Source organism: Chrysemys picta, chromosome 11 (genome assembly GCF_011386835.1).
Source record: "Chrysemys picta bellii isolate R12L10 chromosome 11, ASM1138683v2, whole genome shotgun sequence".
Taxonomy (NCBI): domain Eukaryota; kingdom Metazoa; phylum Chordata; order Testudines; family Emydidae; genus Chrysemys; species Chrysemys picta.
Window position 1 is genome coordinate 33,595,500 of NC_088801.1, and position 19,339 is coordinate 33,614,838.

At 39.2% G+C, this 19,339-nt stretch overlaps 1 protein-coding gene across 4 annotated transcripts in view; it reads right to left on the reverse strand.

The window, feature by feature from the left end:
- The window catches only part of FAP (prolyl endopeptidase FAP), a 61,370-nt gene that overhangs the window by 21,204 nt on the left and 20,827 nt on the right, over positions 1-19,339 (reverse strand). For all 4 annotated transcript variants that reach the window (XR_010591573.1, XR_010591574.1, XM_065561771.1 and 1 more), the window contains exons 9-16: positions 16,161-16,315; positions 15,091-15,194; positions 14,621-14,756; positions 4,888-4,932; positions 3,125-3,229; positions 2,971-3,041; positions 2,110-2,163; positions 854-978 (exon numbers count right to left, since the gene is read on the reverse strand). Coding sequence is in view for 2 of the 4 variants with exons in the window: in XM_065561771.1 (XP_065417843.1) it covers positions 854-978; positions 2,110-2,163; positions 2,971-3,041; positions 3,125-3,229; positions 4,888-4,932; positions 14,621-14,756; positions 15,091-15,194; positions 16,161-16,315 (795 nt within the window). In the remaining 2 variants the exon portion in view is untranslated. The remainder of the gene's footprint in view (positions 1-853; positions 979-2,109; positions 2,164-2,970; positions 3,042-3,124; positions 3,230-4,887; positions 4,933-14,620; positions 14,757-15,090; positions 15,195-16,160; positions 16,316-19,339) is intronic.

The window sequence follows — 19,339 nt, forward strand, 5'->3', positions numbered from 1 at the left end:
GCAAGGATGATTGAGAGGTGTTATCATTCTGTTACATTTGCTCCGGTGGCTGGGGTTTTTATTATGTGTACAGCTGAACATTCAGTTCATATTCTGAAAGATGGTAACAAAAGATGTTACACTACATATAGGATTGGGAAGGATGAAATGTATAGTTTTTTGCCTTTGAATTTTTATATGATATACTGTCCATTATTTACAGTGCCCTGATAATGGGTGAAAACCTGGCCCACTGAGGTCTAAGCAAAATCTCTATTGATTTCAATAGGACCAAAATTTCACCCACTTCTGCCTTGAGAGCAATTTCAAAGGTTTCATATTTATCCCTGTATCTCGCTGCATTTATTTTCAGAAAGTTTATATTTGTTGTAAAAAACTACATCACTTAGAAAACTGTCAGCACTTTTAGGGTCAAATTCAGCCCTAATATAAGCAGGCTCAAGTCTTACTGACTTCAGTGGGAGTTGTATCTGCTTATGCCACAGCTGGATTTGGCCTTCTATGTTAGAATCAAAGTACAGATTAGCTGGAACCCAAATAATGAAACAGAAAGGCTGAAGCTGGCTGAAGTTGGTCAGGAAATGATTTCTTTTTCCTGTGAAATATTTTAACAAATTTGTTTTAGCCAATTTTTTTTAAGTTTTTGTAAAAAAAACTGAAATCCCAAAAAACAAAAATACTTTGATTTCAGCAACTGAGAACATTTTTTTTGCAGTTTTTGGCAACCAACATTTTTCAGTTTAAAACTTCTTTTGTCAACTGAATGAATATTGCCTGGAATAAATATCATCATCTCGCTCATATTCCCTTGAAAATACAACTTAGAATTTGTTTGGTCACATACTATACTTACCATAACAGACTAGGGCATAATACTTAGCATTTTCACTGAATCTCGCTGTATAATACTGGCACCTTTCTTTCCTTAGATTACAAGTAATGCATTGTTTCCTTAGAGGATTGCGTCCAATGCTAATTCTAGGAGGAAATGAAAACAAAATAATACAATATAATATTGCTTTGAAGTACATTTTCCACATAATGCTGCCTCACCTGCTCCAAACATCTATATTGTAAAGTCAAGTCACATTTAAAATTCACTTTCTAATCAATGGTTTACAGTTTTTCAATATTTTTAAACAATAGTTGTATGATTCAGACAATATTCCTCTCCCCCCTCCCCAGTGCCAACTTTCAGATATATGCTTAGTATTTCTGGGGTCGTATTTTCAAAGTCTTCAATGTGGCCTGTCTATTTAGATATTCAGGTACTAATATGGCCCTCATCACCATACAATCTGAGTGCCTCACATTTATTATTAATGGATTTTACTCTCACGACATCTCAGAGGTAGGGAAGTACTATCTTCCTTTTACTGATAGGAAACACAGGATAGGCCAGTGGTCGTAGCTCCCATTGGCCAGGAATGGTGAACCGCAGCCACTGGGAGCTGCGGGAGGTCATGCCTGCAGATGGTCAATGTAAACAAACCATCTCGTGGCCCACTAGCGGATTACCCTGACGGGCCGTGTGCGGCCTGTGGGCTGCTGGTTGCCCACCACTGGGATAGGTTACGTTACTTTCCCAAGGTCAGACAGGAAGTCTGTGGCTAAGCTGGGAATTGAAGCCGGTCTCCTGAGTCCAAGTCCAGTGCCCTATCCACTAGACCCTGCTTCCTCCTCCATTTGTTTGTGTGTATAAATTGCATTTAAAAACACTTGCATATGCATTTTTAGCACTATCACATATGTGTTCAGGTGATTTACACATATAAGTCTATCACATATACATGATAGTATCAAAATGTACCTGGAAGTGATATATACAGAAATGGGGGGCACATTTTGAAAATGTATCCCAATGTTGTGTGCCCCTCCAAAACGCATGGTCACTTTAAATATAGTAATGCATATTATCTATTCATTGCAAGATACCCGCATATGCAGTGCAACAGCCCAATTCAAATTTTAGGTAAGAACTTCTTGATATTTACTCTTAAAATTTTGAAACTGTTTCTGACTGTGTAGAATTCTCTTTTATATGATATAAACTCAGATCCATCTGATATTAATTTAATCAATATTTATAAAAGTTTGATATGAACTTACTTGTATATATTCCTTCTCCCTGGATAGCCTTCAAATTCATTGCTTGAATAGAATCTATAAATTAATTTGCTTGTTATTAAGTAGTCCATGAAATCATAAGTTGTGAATTAGTATTGGGCATCCTAAGTCAGAAGCCTGCTTGAAAAGTTATATTTAACTAAACTAGAATTTGGATTTTGACTTATTTTGTGTGTGGGGTATCAAGATGTAACAGTGGGTTAAGTACCCTAGTTTTTCATCCCTCGCAACCTTTGTTCAAATCCTAAGAAGATGGCAAGTGAACCATAAAATGTAATCACTTCATCCTACTTCCCAGGTGTTAGTTGATCAACTAGGTGTAATGTATAGATCCATCTGTACAACAGAGGACTAAGCATAACTGTAGAGTATGACTCAGATTCAGCAGAGCATTTGCTCAGCCCTAAGCGCTGAAGTCCTCCTGAATGGTGATGGGTTTACTCACATGCTTAAAGTTAAGAAGATGCTTTAGTTCTTTGCTGAATAGAGACCTAAAAATTATTAGAAAAAAAATGGTGGACCTTGATTTTCAAAAGGTCTTTCAGAAACCCATGTGTGCAAAAATGTGCATATTTGTACACAAAATTTACTATAGCTGTGTCCACGGACTGGGTATTTCCACCATAGCTAACTATGGCCATGTGCATGCCCAAATACCTGATTTCTGTACACAGCTGTGGTAATTCTAGTAAAATTGCACACAGGTCCCAGGCACCTGCCTCTTTGAATATCAGGGTCCAATGAGACTAATGGAACCCTGAAAAAAATCAGTATAATTGTAGTACATTCTTACGGACAGCAAATAGCACATAAACAATAGGCTCTGCTCTGTAGAATACTTACATTGCATCATCCGTTACTTTGAAAATGTATATCGCCTCCCATTGTCCATTTGTAATTGGTATTGCATTTTCCTATAAAACGAGATATATAGCAAGGTTATTTCAGGAACCTACAATATAGGAATTTACTGAGGATAATTCTTTGTTTGACGTACCACTGAGCCTTTGATGTAATGAATATGTTTATAACCAGCCTTATCACTAAAAATTTTGTAGTATGAAGTGGTGTCTGAAGTAAAATATGGTGTTGAAACGAAGAACTGAAACAAAGGAACAGAAACAAAAACAACCAGGCTTTTTGAGCAGTTTATAATATACACAGTTTACAATATGTACATTAAAGCAACCAGAGAGTGCTTTAACTGGCCTTCCCTTTTATCACGGTGTACATTTTGTCAAACTTCTTAACTGGTAACTGGCCACAATGCCTGCCAACATGTACACACGCTTTCTGCTTCATTCAGGTGGGATTATTTTGTGTGTGTGTGTGTGTGTGTGTTTGGTTTGATCAATTTTTTAATTTAGTCATTTTTTAATTATAGTCAGAGTTGGTGATTTTTAAAAATAAAAGTTTTTGAATAAAATTAGTATTTGTGAAAGGTGCTGGGACTAATAGTCCTGGTGACTAAAGTTTTCTGTTTATACTCAAAGCAGGTACAGCACGGGGCAGAGGCTGTCCAAGCTTCTCCACTCTGCCCCACCAATATGCTTCAGTCCTGTTGGGGTATAAATATAGTTCAATCTCTATTCCTGCTCAAACCTTGGTCTCTGCTGAGACAGTTAACAAGGAAGCCAGTTACTGCCAACTGTGATTTTTATTTTTTAAATAAGAGAAAATGGTCTGAAGCCACCAACCCATTTCACATATGCCATCAGACACTCATTAGATCCTATGACTTTCCAACACTGCTGACCTGAGCTGTATTTGAACCTGTGACTCCAGAGCTAAACTGTTCTGTATTCCATTATTAATCATCCTAAACCATGAAACTCCCCATAGAGAATAAAGCAAAATTATTTTGTGCAGTTTCTATTAGTTCTTATAGCAACCTGTCATCATTAATCCAAAAGTGAACGTAAGGAAAAGAGGATCTAATAAAGTGTCTTATCCCTGTAGATGCACAGTAGTTATCTCAAATAATAGGACTGTGTGTACTGCAAATTGAAGTTTTCAATTAAGACCAGTGTAAGAAGACGCAGACACTGCTTGATTGAATCTTGGTAATTGACTTTGTCATGCTTGAGGAGTAATAGACATATATATAGGACATAGAAACTATGGATGGATGGATGGATGGATGGATAGATAGATAGATAGATATCCGAATGCTGTGAGAGCTATTGGACATAGATATTTATATTGATGTATTGGCAGTTGAAAGCAAGTATCAGTTACCCACAGGTTTCTGGTCTCTGGCTTCAAAGGCTTCTCCCTTGGTGAGGAAGAGCAGCACTTTTCACTAAAATTGTGCTCTGAAAACACTGTTTACGTTTCAGAAATATATTTATTATAGATATGTCTGGAGGAATAGGAGCTGCCCAGTGATGCCAGAGGAACTTTTTTTATCTACGGCCTCTGCCAGCAGAATGCCTCTCGCAGCCACTCCAGGCACTGTGCACTTAGGTCCTTCTCACTTATGTGAATGTGATTTCTATAACTTCAGTATAGCCCAAAGTCGTTAAGACTGAGATCTGCAAAGTCAATGGGAGGTGGGCGCCTACCTCCCTCAGGCACATTGAAAATCCCAGCCTTAAAATGCATCAGGTGTAGTGTTCTATATATATATATAGATATATAGATATATATTCCATGACACAGTATGATGCCAGCTTATTCATATTTCCAACATTATTGTGAAGATAAGTAAATTACAGTAGCTTTTCAATAAATGATAGTAAAAGACAACAAAAACCCTACTCCACCAGTCCATCCTGTCTGACTCTCTTCTATATGCTGCCGATTCTGAAAAACAAAATGAAGGGCAAAACCTTTAGGATGTGTAGGAAAGAGAAGAGCACAATTTATTCACAGAGAGGAAAGTTCTTCAAATAAATACGGAACTGCAAACTGACATTGTAGAAGGATTTTAGGGCTAAATTCAAATCACTCCTGAAATAACATGTTCCAGGAAACCTAGAAGGATATCTGACAAAAGTATCAGGACTATATTAACAATCTTTCATAACATATCAATAAAAACTAGAATTAATGGCTATTTTATCTCAGTTAATTTTTCATTAAAAATCAATCCTTTCAGGACTATTAATGTTAAAAATGTGGGTAATTTGGCATAGTTCCCCTGACTTCAATAGAGTGATGCTGATTTACATCAGCTGAGAGGAATGGAGCCTGTATTTTATGTTCATTTTCAAATTTACACCTGAACTTTTCCCATAGACTTTATATACTGTAGCACATAAGCTACATCAGATCACACAGGTGTAGGAGTCTTTTATACCCAAGCACCATGGGGCACTGATGAGCAATGGGGAATTCTTTCTCCTTTTCTCCTCTGGCAGAGGCTAAATGCATAGGATCATGTTCCGGATTCATTTATTTACACCTTTGTAAATCTAGAGATATTCCATTTAATTCAGTGGAGTAACTCTAGCTTCACAGCAATATAACAGATCAGAATCTGATCAGCTTCCTCCATGGCATTCGAACTCTCAGCAGTCTGGAGAGAAAACTTTTCACTACTCTGCAGACTGATTCTGGGGACTCTAACTTGTGTGAATAGTCCCACTAAAGCCAATTAAAATATATTCCTCTTTTAACATAATTCATATTTATAGACTCAATGGCTGAATTTTTTTTAAAAGTGACTAGTGGTTTTGGGCACCTCAATATTTGTGTGCCCAACTTGAGATACCATAATGTGACTGGATTTTGAGAGAACAGGTGCTCAACCTCTCTAAGGTGTTTCAGTTGGGTACACAAGACGTAGAATTAAGAATTAATGTGTAGAATTTAGACACTGAAAATCACTAGTCTCTTTTGAAAATGTGGGCATCTGGAACTCCTTATATCGCTAAGGATTTTCAGGATTTAGGCCCTTATAATATTTTAGTGTTGACCTTTAAAAAATGGCTTGTACAGATTTAGAATGTATTCAAATCAGTTATTTTACTAGCTCTAATGATCCTTTTACATTTTTAGGCTTTGATTTGTGTTTGACTTAGAAAGTTTCTAATGCATTTCCAATAGTTTCTAATGACTTTTTCATTGCAGACTGTAATGTCCTGATTGTTAGATGGAACTAAATTATTTACTGGTTAATGCTAACAATTCTGCATGCAATAGATTTATAAGTTTTTTAATTTTATAAATTAGTGGGTTTTTTTTTAAACTGTTCATTTAATGGAACATTTCTTCACAGTCTGGAGCCCTGTGAAATGTGCACACCAAAATTAGCTCTCAGAAGAAAACATTTTGCATTTCTTATCCTTAATGTAGCATCTCAATTAACATTCAGAATTGTGCCTCTTCCTCCTCTTGTCAATCCTGCAAGGTGCTATGCACCCTTAGCTCCCACTGACTTTAGTGGAAGTTGAGGGCATTCAGCACCTCAGAAGAGCACTCAACACCTTGCAAGATGGAATCCTTATGCAGCACTCTGTTGAATAATTAACTCAGGTGCTTGGCTTTGTTTCTTATTAATAGAAAAAATGCAAACAGAAAGGGTAAAATTTTTCAGGTTAATAAGTCTACAAGTAAAATAACATTCAATGTAACTGTGTGCAATTCTGCCCACTGGCATCTTACAGTCAGCTCACAACTTAGGGCCTGATCAGCAAGTGCTTAAGCATATGAGCAATTTTCATGGGACTACTCATGTGAGTAAAGTTAGTTAAGTGCTTGTGCTTAAAAGTTCAGGCATATTTACATCTATGCATTTTGAAGAAAAACTTTAAATCAATGCCAAATAGAAAATGTTCAAAACAATTTTGTTAATGAAATAATCAACCTTTTGTAAGGGACAAACCTCCAAAGACTTAAGGATGTAAGTAATGCATTCCTGATTTATTTGCCTCTGTTTTAATTAAGGCCTTGATCCCACAAATACATAAGCATGTATGTGACTTTTCTCACACAAGTAATCCCATGGATTTCTATGGGATCACTCTTATGTGTAAAGTTACTCAAATGCTTAAGTATTATGTGCAAGCCTCTGGCTCACATCAACATGTTTTCATAGGCCTCAATCCTGCAAACACTTACACACACAACTTTTACTCACACAAGTAGTTCCATTGAAATCAAATTGGCTGCTATGGGACTATTCACATAAATAAAAGATAAACACGTGCTTGAGTGTTTGCTGGATCAGGGCTTTAGAAATTACTTGTAAAATATATTATTTTTCAAATGCATAAAGCACAGCACATTAATTGTACTTTATGCCCTTGGTTTAATCTGAAAACAAAGCAGAGATGGAACTGTTTTTGCCCGTGGAAATGCACAGAGATGCACTTCTTCAGGACAAATAGAGCTAATGCAGCACTCCCATCTGTTCACACGCCTTCAATTGGCCATTTGTGCAAACTTTAATATGATAAAAGCACTGTGTCACTGTATAAACAAAGTATTATGAAAGCATCAATACAATTAAACAAGGATTGCGAACACAATCCTGCAAGATGCTGATCACTCTGGCCCCGATCCAGCAAAGCACTTAAGCACATACTTAACTTTAACATGGAATTAGTCATATTGAAGTCATTGACATGCTTAAAGTTAAGCACATGTGCTTATGTGCTTTACTGGATCAAGGCCAGAATGATCAGCATCTTGCTGGTAGACCCCTTAATCCCTTGATGTTTCTAAATCCTTTCGATTTTCTATATCAACTTTAATCCTCAAAACACATATCTCTTACTGATGGGACACAGATTCAATTTTAAGGAAAATCTGAATTGAATCTGTTATATAATGAAAATGGCCTTTTTTGGAAATGTAAAATTGCTTATAGCACTGGCTCTCAACCTTTCCAGACTACTGTACCCCTTTCAAGAGTCTGATTTGTCTTGTGTACCAAATTTCACCTCACTTAAAATCTTATAAAATGAGACATAAAAATACAAAAGTGTCACAGCACACTATTACTGAAAAATTGCTTACTATCTCATTTTTACCATAGAATTATAAAATAAATCAATTGGAATATAAATATGGTACTTACATTTCAGTGTATAGTATATAGAACAGTATAAACAAGTCATTGTCTATGAAATTTTAGTTTATACTGACTTTGCTAGTTCTTTTTATGTAGGCTGTTGTAAAACTAGGCAAATATCTAGATGAGCTGATGTACCCCCTGGAAGACCTCTGCATACCCCCAGGGGTACATGTACCCCTGGTTGAGAACCACTGACTTATAGGATCCTGATCTGCAAATTGCATCCGAGTAACTTTACATTACTGTGTCTGAATTGTCGCAATGCAACTGTTCATGTGTGAAAAGTTACTTGCATGCATAAGCTTTTGCAGGATTGAAACTTAACTTCCTTACCTTTTAAAGTCTCAGCAATATCTGCTGTACATATAATTTGTAAAGTTCATTTGAGTAAATTGAAATGTCATGTCCTTTATATTTGCAGTATGTAAAATAACAAAAATCATTGTATAAAACAGACAAAAAACTTCTTTCTTTATAAAATTGGTTGCTTGATTCTATATACCCTAAACTTCAACCTGAAGTGAATATTTATGGACGGTTAAACATAATCTCTAGAAGCAAGATTTATGCCCTTTATGAGACAATTTTGACTACAGGAGCATGAATGAGACTTCCATACTGAAATTACTGCACTTCAGTGTTAACCATTTTTTGGGGCATCTGTATGAAATTTATCAGAGAAATGTTGACCACAGCTCTCTCATCTCTGTACATCTTCCTCTCACTCTCAATGTACATAGTTTTGAACTATTCCAACTGAAATAATTTAGGACCTGCTTCAAATACAGCCTTAACGTAAACTTCCAAAGCACATAAATCAGATGCATTTTTTCACAATTAGGCTCCTCCCTGCGAGGCGATCTCCTGGTTCAGAAATAAAGAGGAGAATTAAACCCAATAGTTTTGAAGTCAGTGGATATCTGTTTTGTGTTTTTATTTAAACTCTTTGAAAACACAGTACTGACAATTTGGTTTTTTGCTTTTGTAACTAGATTTTATTTATTTATTTACTTTGCAGAGGAGTCACAGTATCATGAAATAATTCACTATTAGTTCTAGGTTATTACTTACAGTAACTCCTCGCTTGACATTGTAGTTATGTTCCTGAAACATGCTACTTTAAGTGAAATGATGTTTAAGTGAATCCAATTTCCCCATAAAAATTAATGTAAATAGGGGTGGTTAGGTTCCAGGGAAATTTTTTTCACAAATAAATAAATAAATAAAATTATACATTGTTTAAAACTTATACATAACAATTTAATACTGTTCACAGCTATGATGATTGTGAAGCTTGGTTGAGGTGGTGGAATCAGAGGGTGGGATATTTCCCAGGGAATGACTTACTGCTAAATGATGAACTAGAACTCGGCTGAGTCCTTAAGAGTTAACACATTGTTGTTAATGTAGCCTCGCACTCTACAAGGCAGCACGAATGGAGGGAGGGAAGACAGCATGGCAGAGAGAGACAGACACACACACCGTGTGTGTGTGTGTGTGTGTGTGTGTGTGTGTGTGTGTATGTGAGAGAGAGAGACTCGCATTGCCCCTTTAAGCATGCTGACCCCACTCTAAGTACATTGCCTTTTTAATTAGATCAGCAAGTTGAGACAGCAGCTGCTGCCAGCACACTCCCTCCTTCCTGAGCCCTGTTGTGTCTCCCCACTGCTCAGTGGAGATGGGGTAAAGGAGCAGGGGGGGTCGGGGGGGGACACCCTGACATTAGCACCCCTCTTCTCCCCCTCCCCCTGCACAGCAAGCAGGAGGCCCCCGGGAGCAGCTCCAAGGCAGAGGGCAGGAGCAGCACAGGACAACGGGGGGGAGGGACAGCTGAACTGCCCGGCAATTGATAGCCTGCTGGGCGGCTGCCACACAGGGAACTTAGGGGACCTGATGGGGGGCTGCCAGTCTACCCAGGTTCCAAGCCCCCACCAGCTAGCTCCAACGGGCTGCTCTTCCTGCAAGCAGTGGACAAAGCAGGCGGCTGCCAAACAATGTTATAAGGGAGCATTGCGCAACTTTAAACGAGCATGTTCTCTAATTGATCAGCAATGAAACAACGTTAACTGGGATGACGTTAAGTGAGGAGTTACTGTATTTAGTTTAACAGTGAGGGTGATTAACTAATGCAGTGGTTTTCAACTTTTTTTTATTTGTGAAACCCTAAAAATTTTTGAATGGAGGTGTGGTCCCCTTTGGAAATCTGAGATATAATCTGTGGACCCCCAGGGATCCGCAGACCACAGGTTGAAAACCACTGAACTAATGGAACAAACAACCAAGGAAAGTGGAGGATTCTTCATCTCTTGATGTTTTCAGATCATGATGAATAGCTTTCTGGAAGATATGCTTTAGTCAATCACATATTATAGGGCTCAATACAGGGGTAACTGGGGGAAGCTCTATGGCCTGTGTTATACAGGCGGTTAGGCTAGATCAGTGGTTCTCAACCAGGGGTACATATACCCCTGGGGGTACGCAGACATCTTCCAGAGGTAATCAACTCATCTAGATATTTGCCTTACAACAGGCTACATAAAAAGCACTAGTAAAGTCAGTACAAACTAAAATTTCATACAGACAGCGACTTGTTTATACTGCTCTATATACACTATACACTGAAATGTAAGTACAATATTGATATTCCAATCAATTTATTTTATAATTATATGGTAAAAATGAGAAAGTAAGCAATTTTTTCAGTAATAGCGTGCTGACACACTTTTGTATCTTTATGTCTGATTTTGTAAGCAAGTAGTTTTTAAGTGAGGTGAAACTTGGGGATATGCAAGACAAATGAGACTCCTGAAAGGGGTACAATAGTCTGGAAAGGTTGAGAGCCACTGGGCTAGATGATCTAATGGATCCTTATGGCCTCAGAAATCTATGAATCTATATTCATAGTTCTGTAACTTCAACTGTAAATTAGTTGAGTATCAGAGGGGTAGCCGTGTTAGTCTGAATCTGTAAAAAGCAACAGAGGGTCCTGTGGCACCTTTGAGACTAACAGAAGTATTGGGAGCATAAGCTTTCGTGGGTAAGAACCTCACTTCTTCAGATGCAAGTAATGGAAATCTCTAGAGGCAGGTATATATCAGTGTGGAGATAACGAGGTTAGTTCAATCAGGGAGGGTGAGGTGCTCTGCTAGCAGTTGAGGTGTGAACACCAAGGGAGGAGAAACTGTTTCTGTAGTTGGATAGCCATTCACAGTCTTTGTTTAATCCTGATCTGATGGTGTCAAATTTGCAAATGAACTGGAGCTCAGCAGTTTCTCTTTGGAGTCTGGTCCTGAAGTTTTTTTGCTGTAAGATGGCAACCTTTACATCTGCTATTGTGTGGCCAGGGAGGTTGAAGTGTTCTCCTACAGGTTTTTGTATATTGCCATTCCTGATATCTGACTTGTGTCCATTTATCCTCTTGCGTAGTGACTGTCCAGTTTGGCCAATGTACATAGCAGAGGGGCATTGCTGGCATATGATGGCATATATAACATTAGTGGACGTGCAGGTGAATGAGCCGGTGATGTTGTAGCTGATCTGGTTAGGTCCAGTGATGGTGTTGCTGGTGTAGATATGTGGGCAGAGTAGGCATCGAGGTTTGTTGCATGGGTTGGTTCCTGAGTTAGAGTTGTTATGGTGCGGTGCGTGGTTGCTGGTGAGAATATGCTTAAGGTTGGCAGGTTGTCTGTGGGCGAGGACTGGCCTGCCTCCCAAGGTCTGTGAAAGTGAGGGATCATTGTCCAGGATGGGTTGTAGATCACTGATGATGCGTTGGAGAGGTTTAAGCTGAGGACTGTAGGTGATGGCCAGTGGAGTTCTGTTGGTTTCTCTTCTGGGCCTGTCTTGTAGCAGGAGGCTTCTGGGTACACATCTGGCTCTGTTGATTTGTTTCTTTATTTCCTTGTGTGGGTATCGTAGTTTTGAGAATGCTTGGTGAAGATCTTGTAGGTGTTGGTCTCTGTCTGAGGGGTTGGAGCAGATGCGATTGTACCTCAGTGCTTGGCTGTAGACGATGGATCGTGTGGTGTGACCGGGGTGGAAGCTGGAGGCATGAAGGTAGGCGTAGCGGTCGGTTGGTTTTCGGTATAGGGTGGTGTTAATGTGGCCATCGCTTATTTGTACGGTGGTGTCCAGGAAGTGGACCTCCTGTGTAGATTGGTCCAGGCTGAGGTTGATGGTGGGGTGGAAGCTGTTGAAAGCATGGTGGAATTCTTCCAGGGCCTCCTTCCCGTGGGTCCAGATGATGAAGATGTCATCAATATAGCGTAGGTAGAGAAGGGGCATGAGTGGACAGGAGCTGAGGAAGCGTTGTTCCAGGTCAGCCATAAAAATGTTGGCATATTGTGGGGCCATGCGGGTGCCCATAGCGGTGCCACTGGTCTGGAGGTATATATTGTCACCAAATTTGAAATAATTGTGCGTGAGGATAAAGTCACAGAGCTCAGCAATAAGTTGTGCTGTGTCATCATCAGGGATACTGTTCCTGACAGCTTGTATTCCATCTGTATGTGGGATGTTAGTGTAGAGAGCCTCTACATCCATGGTGGCTAGGATGGTGTTTTCTGGGAGGTCACCAATGCTTTGTAGTTTCCTCAGGAAATCTGTGGTGTCACGGAGATAGCTGGGAGTGCTGGTGGCGTAGGGTCTGAGTAGGGAGTCCACATATCCAGACAGTCCTTCAGTGAGAGTGCCAATGCCCGAGATGATGGGGCGTCCAGGATTTCCAGGTTTGTGGATCTTAGGTAGTAGATAGAATAACCCCGGTCGGGGCTCTAAGGGTATGTTGATTTGTTCCTGTGTTAGTGTAGGGAGTGTCCTGAGTAGATGGTGTAGTTTCTTAGTGTATTCCTCAGTGGGATCTGAGGAAAGCGGCCTGTAGAATTGGGTATTGGAGAGTTGTCTGGCAGCCTCCTTCTGGTAGTCAGACCTGTTCATGATGACAACAGCACCTCCTTTATCAGCCTCTTTGATGATAATGTCAGGGTGGTTTCTGAGGCTGTGGATGGCATTGCGTTCTGCACGACTTAGGTTATGAGGCAAGCGATGTTGTTTTTCCACAATTTCTGCCTGTGCACGTCGGCGGAAGCATTCTATGTATAGGTCCAGACTGTCATTTCGACCCTCAGGAGGAGTCCATGTGGAGTTCTTCTTCCTGTGTTGTTGGTGGGAGGGTATCTGTGTATCAGTGCGCTGTTCAGTGTTATCATGAAAGTATTCTTTGAGTCGGAGGCGGCGAAAGTAGGCTTCCAGATCACCACAGAACTGTATCATGTTCGTGGGGGTGCTGGGGCAAAAGGAGAGTCCCCGAGATAGGACAGACTCTTCTGCTGGGTTGAGTGTGTAGCTGGATAAATTGACGATATTGCTGGGTGAGTTAGGGGTACCCCTGTTGTGGCCCCATGTGGCAGGCAGGATTTTAGACAGCTTACGGTCCTTTTTCCTTTGTAGAGAGGTGAAGTGTGTAATGTAGATCTCCTGTCTTATTTTAGTAAAGTCCGTTTGTGTGGAGGGTTGGTTATTTATGAGAGTCTCCAGGTTGGAGAGCTCTTTCTTGATGTTTTTCTGTTTGCTGTATAGGATGCTGATCAGGTGGTTCCTCAGTTTCTTTGATAACGTATGGCATAATCTCTCACTGTGGTCTGTGCAGTATGTAGATAGCAATGGATTTTTCACCTTCAGTCCATTTGGTATGATGTCCATCTGTTTGCATTTGGAAAGGAAGATGATATCTGTCTGTCATCCACGCACCGCACCATAACAACTCTAACTCAGGAACCAACCCATGCAACAAACCTCGATGCCTACTCTGCCCACATATCTACACCAGCAACACCATCACTGGACCTAACCAGATCAGCTACAACATCACCGGCTCATTCACCTGCACGTCCACTAATGTTATATATGCCATCATATGCCAGCAATGCCCCTCTGCTATGTACATTGGCCAAACTGGACAGTCACTACGCAAGAGGATAAATGGACACAAGTCAGATATCAGGAATGGCAATATACAAAAACCTGTAGGAGAACACTTCAACCTCCCTGGCCACACAATAGCAGATGTAAAGGTTGCCATCTTACAGCAAAAAAACTTCAGGACCAGACTCCAAAGAGAAACTGCTGAGCTCCAGTTCATTTGCAAATTTGACACCATCAGATCAGGATTAAACAAAGACTGTGAATGGCTATCCAACTACAGAAACAGTTTCTCCTCCCTTGGTGTTCACACCTCAACTGCTAGCAGAGCACCTCACCCTCCCTGATTGAACTAACCTCGTTATCTCCACACTGATATATACCTGCCTCTAGAGATTTCCATTACTTGCATCTGAAGAAGTGAGGTTCTTACCCACGAAAGCTTATGCTCCCAATACTTCTGTTAGTCTCAAAGGTGCCACAGGACCCTCTGTTGCTTTTTGTAAATTAGTTTTCACAGCAATGTTAAGCATATATTTCAATGTGCAGTACCTCTGGACAGTACCAGGAATTGGAGTTTTCTTGGAAGTCACATATAGCTAAGACAGAAAAATTCTGGATTCGCTTTAGCCATTGCACGCCGATTCGATTATCTGTTACCCAAGTGAGCCAAGTGAAATAGTGATCACTAAAAACAAAGAATGAAAGCTGGTTATTACAGTATACAAATGGGCTATTGCTATTGCATCCATTATGGCCCCAATCTTGCTCTACTGAAGACAATGGAAAATCTCCCATTGACTTCAATGGTGCTGGATTCGGCCCTATGTGAACAAGGATTGTGAACTGCATAATGTATGAACCAGTAAAGGCAGTATCTGAAACTTCAGATTAGCTCCAGATCTATAAATATGAAGCTGCAGCATACAGAACAGAACCTCCAGAAAAGAAAATAAGAGGTCCCATCATTTAACACTAAACAGAAAGAAAAGGAAAAGAAGATGAATTTGAGAACACACTACCTTGATGCTATCACTGCAGGAACAGGTACTTCCTTAGGACCTAAACCTTCAGGGTTAGTAGTGTCTACAATAAACACTCTAACCGTAGGATTTTTAGCCCCAGCCTTCAAAGGAAATGTATTACCAGGTTATTCAATTCAAGCTCTGGAGGATTAGTTACCATTTTAAAAAATTAACATCTTTTCTTTCAAGAAAGCAATCAGTTTTTTAAAGAATTTAAAGTATTTTGAAATATTGATATTACTGAACATAATGGGGCAGATTTTGATCTTACTTAAACTAGTGTAAATCTGGAGTAACTCACTGTGGCAGTTTGTTATTCCACTTAGCATTAGTTCATGCATCAAGAAGAAAACAACTTATCTAATTCAATGTCCATCCAGCCAGCTTGGGGGTAGAAAACATGAAATTAGGTGGAAGTTCTTCTCTCCTGTGTACAATGTAGATCTCTGGAACGTATACTGCCCCAGTTTTGTGCAGAAGACTCCAATTAGGGTCATAGGAGATCTCCAATACAGAACAATCAACTTGGCCTTATATTTGGAACTACGGATATAAGGCCTGAACCAAAGCCCATTTAAGTCAGTGAGGACCTGACTGACCTGAAGTCAGTGGGCTTTGGATCAGGTCGCTAAAGGATTTAAATAAATTTGAGATCTCACATCCTCTTATTTCTCAGTATAATGTAGGCTTTTTTTTTCAATACAGTATGTTATGATAAAGACATTGTTAAGCAACACAATAGGTACATCAGGTAGGAAAGCAAAGTAGGGCCCAGATCCTCCTAACCTTTACGCACATGCTTAACTGTACTTCCATGAGTAGTTCCATTTATTTCATTGGGACTACTCCCATGTGTGTAAAGTTATACACATGTTTATGTCTTTGCAGGGTTGGGGCTCAAGTTTACTTTCTTAAATTAATTCTAAGATAGAACAGGATTAAACACCGCTCCACAGCAGTACAAACAATTTTCATGCACATTTTGGGTGTCTCTATTTAAAAATCATCACAACTCATTTACAAACTAAGGGGAATTAAATGGCACCCATTTAAAATAAGCAACATACCTTTGGATATGGAATAGTTACTTTTCTAGGATATTGGTCCTCACCATAATATGAATATTCAATAACTGGTATGTCAGTATCATTAAATTCTATATATGCTATAAACTTTCCATTTGGAGACCACCACAGAGCATATTTCGCAGCAAGCATTTCCTCTAAAAAAAATGTACACGTTAGTTACAGCTCATGATTTATGACCTAACAAAGCAACATGACCTAACAAAGAAATAGCACCTAAAATTATCTTGCCATCAGTGTACTCATCACTCCTCAACCAGAGAACTGTGCTATATAAGAAAGATCTTGACGCTGCAAAGCACTTAAGAACATGAATAACTTATGCATGCTGTAGTCTATGTTAAGTAGAAATTTGGTTTTGGTTTAAGTTAGCCTAAGTATACAGGAGTAGGGAAAATTGAGATGACTAGTGTGAGAAAAGTTAGAGGTAAGTTGGAGACAGTAAAATGGGAAAATTGAAGTTAGTGAGGACATGACCCAAGGCTATCTTGTGGCTATGTTTCAGTTATAACTGGCTTTGGCATGGACTTTACTGAGTGTTTTTAAGAATTGTCAATGTTTTATTAAAATACTGTCTATATTGATAGTAGGGGAAAGACATTGGTGCAGATATTAATTTAAATCACGTGTAATGTAAAGAACCAATAAGGAGTTGGCAGAAATGTGAAGGTGGTAATGGGTAGGTTTAATGTCAATTAGTATTATAAGAGTAGTTTTGTTACTACTGGGGAGAGTTCCAATTAACATCAGATGGGTACTGTTAGATTCCAGGATTATAAAGCTGTACTTCACTCTGCTTTCAGTGGACTGATGATCACTCATTAATACATTATTGAGTGTAAGTATAATTGCAGTATTGTGCAAGTTAGAATTGCACGCCTGTTTGAGTAATTAATATTTTTTCTTTTGAATAACATTTAGTGTTATCATTCAAACTATTGCTTAGTGGTCATCTACTAAATACATTTTTTTGTAACCAACCTAGAGGCTCGAACCTGAAAACTAAATTATGTTTTATTCCCTTATCTTTAACAACTTAATATTCATTGGGAACATTTCAACATAAAAGTTAAAAAGGTTACAATGCAAATAGATCCATTTAAGTCAGCTATTCATATGCTTAAAGTTATATATATGGTTAAGTGTCTTGCTGGATTGAAGCCTAAGAGCCAAATCCTGCTCGCATTGAAGTCAAAACTCCCACTGAGTTTCATTGCCATTAAATAAGTACATCAGTCTTATCTGCAAAGTTCAGATCCGGATCCAATTTCCCCCAAAATTTAAGCGAGTTTCAATCCAGAATTTTGTTTATACATTATAAAAATGTGCCCAAGCCACAATGTTTAAACTCCCAATAGTGAGGGTATTCCGATCCAGTGCTATGGTTCAGATATCATCCAGTGCACAATAATGTTCATTATAGCTGGACTGCTTCATGAACTGCTTTTAGAAGTGAACTTTGAAGAAAATGAAGGATTGGATCTAGTGAATGTGAGGCTGTCCCAACCATTGAGAACAGCATAAAGGCAGTCACCATGTCTGAAAGAGGCAAAGAATTATGGGTGTGATCACGAGAGAAGGAAGGGGTAGTGAGCATGGGAATCAGATGGAAACTGATGGGAAAATATCCTCCCTTTATTCACAGCACTGCTCTGAGGAAAAATAAATTATGTGCAGTACATTAAAAGCTCATGTTTCCTATCAGAAAAATACCTTAACAAATTGGTTCATTGTTGATTTTTATAAGCAGATTCATTCTGTTCCTAAACACCAAAAAAAGATTTTCATTCTGCACCAGACCACTGGTTTATCTGGTCAGGTACTGGGATTAGCCAGAAGAAGGCAGAAACTAATAATGAACTTGGACTTTTGTGCAATGCTATGCATGGGGCTGAGGGGGGAGGAAGATAGAATATTCCTTCTTGATCTGACAGGTAAATGATTTATGCCCTGAAGCAATAAGTCTGGTTACTAGTTTCATTATCCCCACTTGTACAACTACAGATATTAAATGTCATAACGTTTTCCCTACTCCTTTATAAAATAAAGCTACAGTATGCATTTCCATGACCTACTGGAGCAGTGAAATCCATAGATTGATTATATGATGTGTAAAAATACATGTCCTTTCACCGATTCTAAATGTACTACTCTTCAATTTTAGGTGCCCCCTTGCTCTATTGCAACAGAGTAAAAAGGAAGCAATTATTAGTTATCATTTCCCAAAATGTAGGATCTCTTACAAATTGCAGGGACCCATAAAACAAGACACCTTCCCACACCTCTGAAACTCCCTCCTATAGATTGATAGGATTTTGCAATATCAGTATGCTCTTCTGTTCAACCTTACTAGTGCACTTCTCTAGTTACAAGTGGTGAAACCCATTTTTTGCCTATACTTTTTTGCATACAAGGAACAACAGAGGGCAGGGTGTGCTCATATGGTGAGACATCAGAACGTCGTTGGCACGTCGTGAAACAAGAAACTGAAAGATAATATCAAAAGTACTACAAGTCCACAAATCTTTGGGTCCATGTAATTGCGTTAGGCTCAAGAGAGGTACTGTTTTACAAAAGATTAGCACAGGCAAATATATTTATTAATAGGCCAGCCCAATTGCTTTGTGGTAGCAAATCAAGCTACTTCCAGCTTAATTGAGTCTGAATCTTGATTGTGGTTTTAAGTCGCCACAAGACATGAAGTGCAGGTGTTGTTTTTCAATGGAAAATTTTTGCACATACTCTGCTGTACTAGCCTCCTGATTGGTTCAAAGAGGAACCAGTGCTCTAAAGGGCATTGGGTTCTTGTTGTTCACAGGAGGATGGCTCTAAGGAAGGGAAGATGAGTCTATCTAGTAGGGATACTTTTTTTGTGTTAGGAGGAGGAGGAATTGTGAAAAATGAGGAATAAAAGGGTTGGCATGGAGCCACAAAAATAAGGCCCACGCTTCCTTGCACTGATAAGGAGTGGATAGTTGCACCCAACTAAACACTGCTATCCCAAAAGGGCACTACAGGATGAAATCAGACAACAGTGGATGAAAGGAATATTTACAAAGGGCTAAATTCGTTCTAGGGTGGCTTCTGCGGGCACAGCTCCTGCTGGAGAGCACCTAAGGAAGGAAGTCCACTGGGGATCCCCAGTGAAAATTACAGATGTC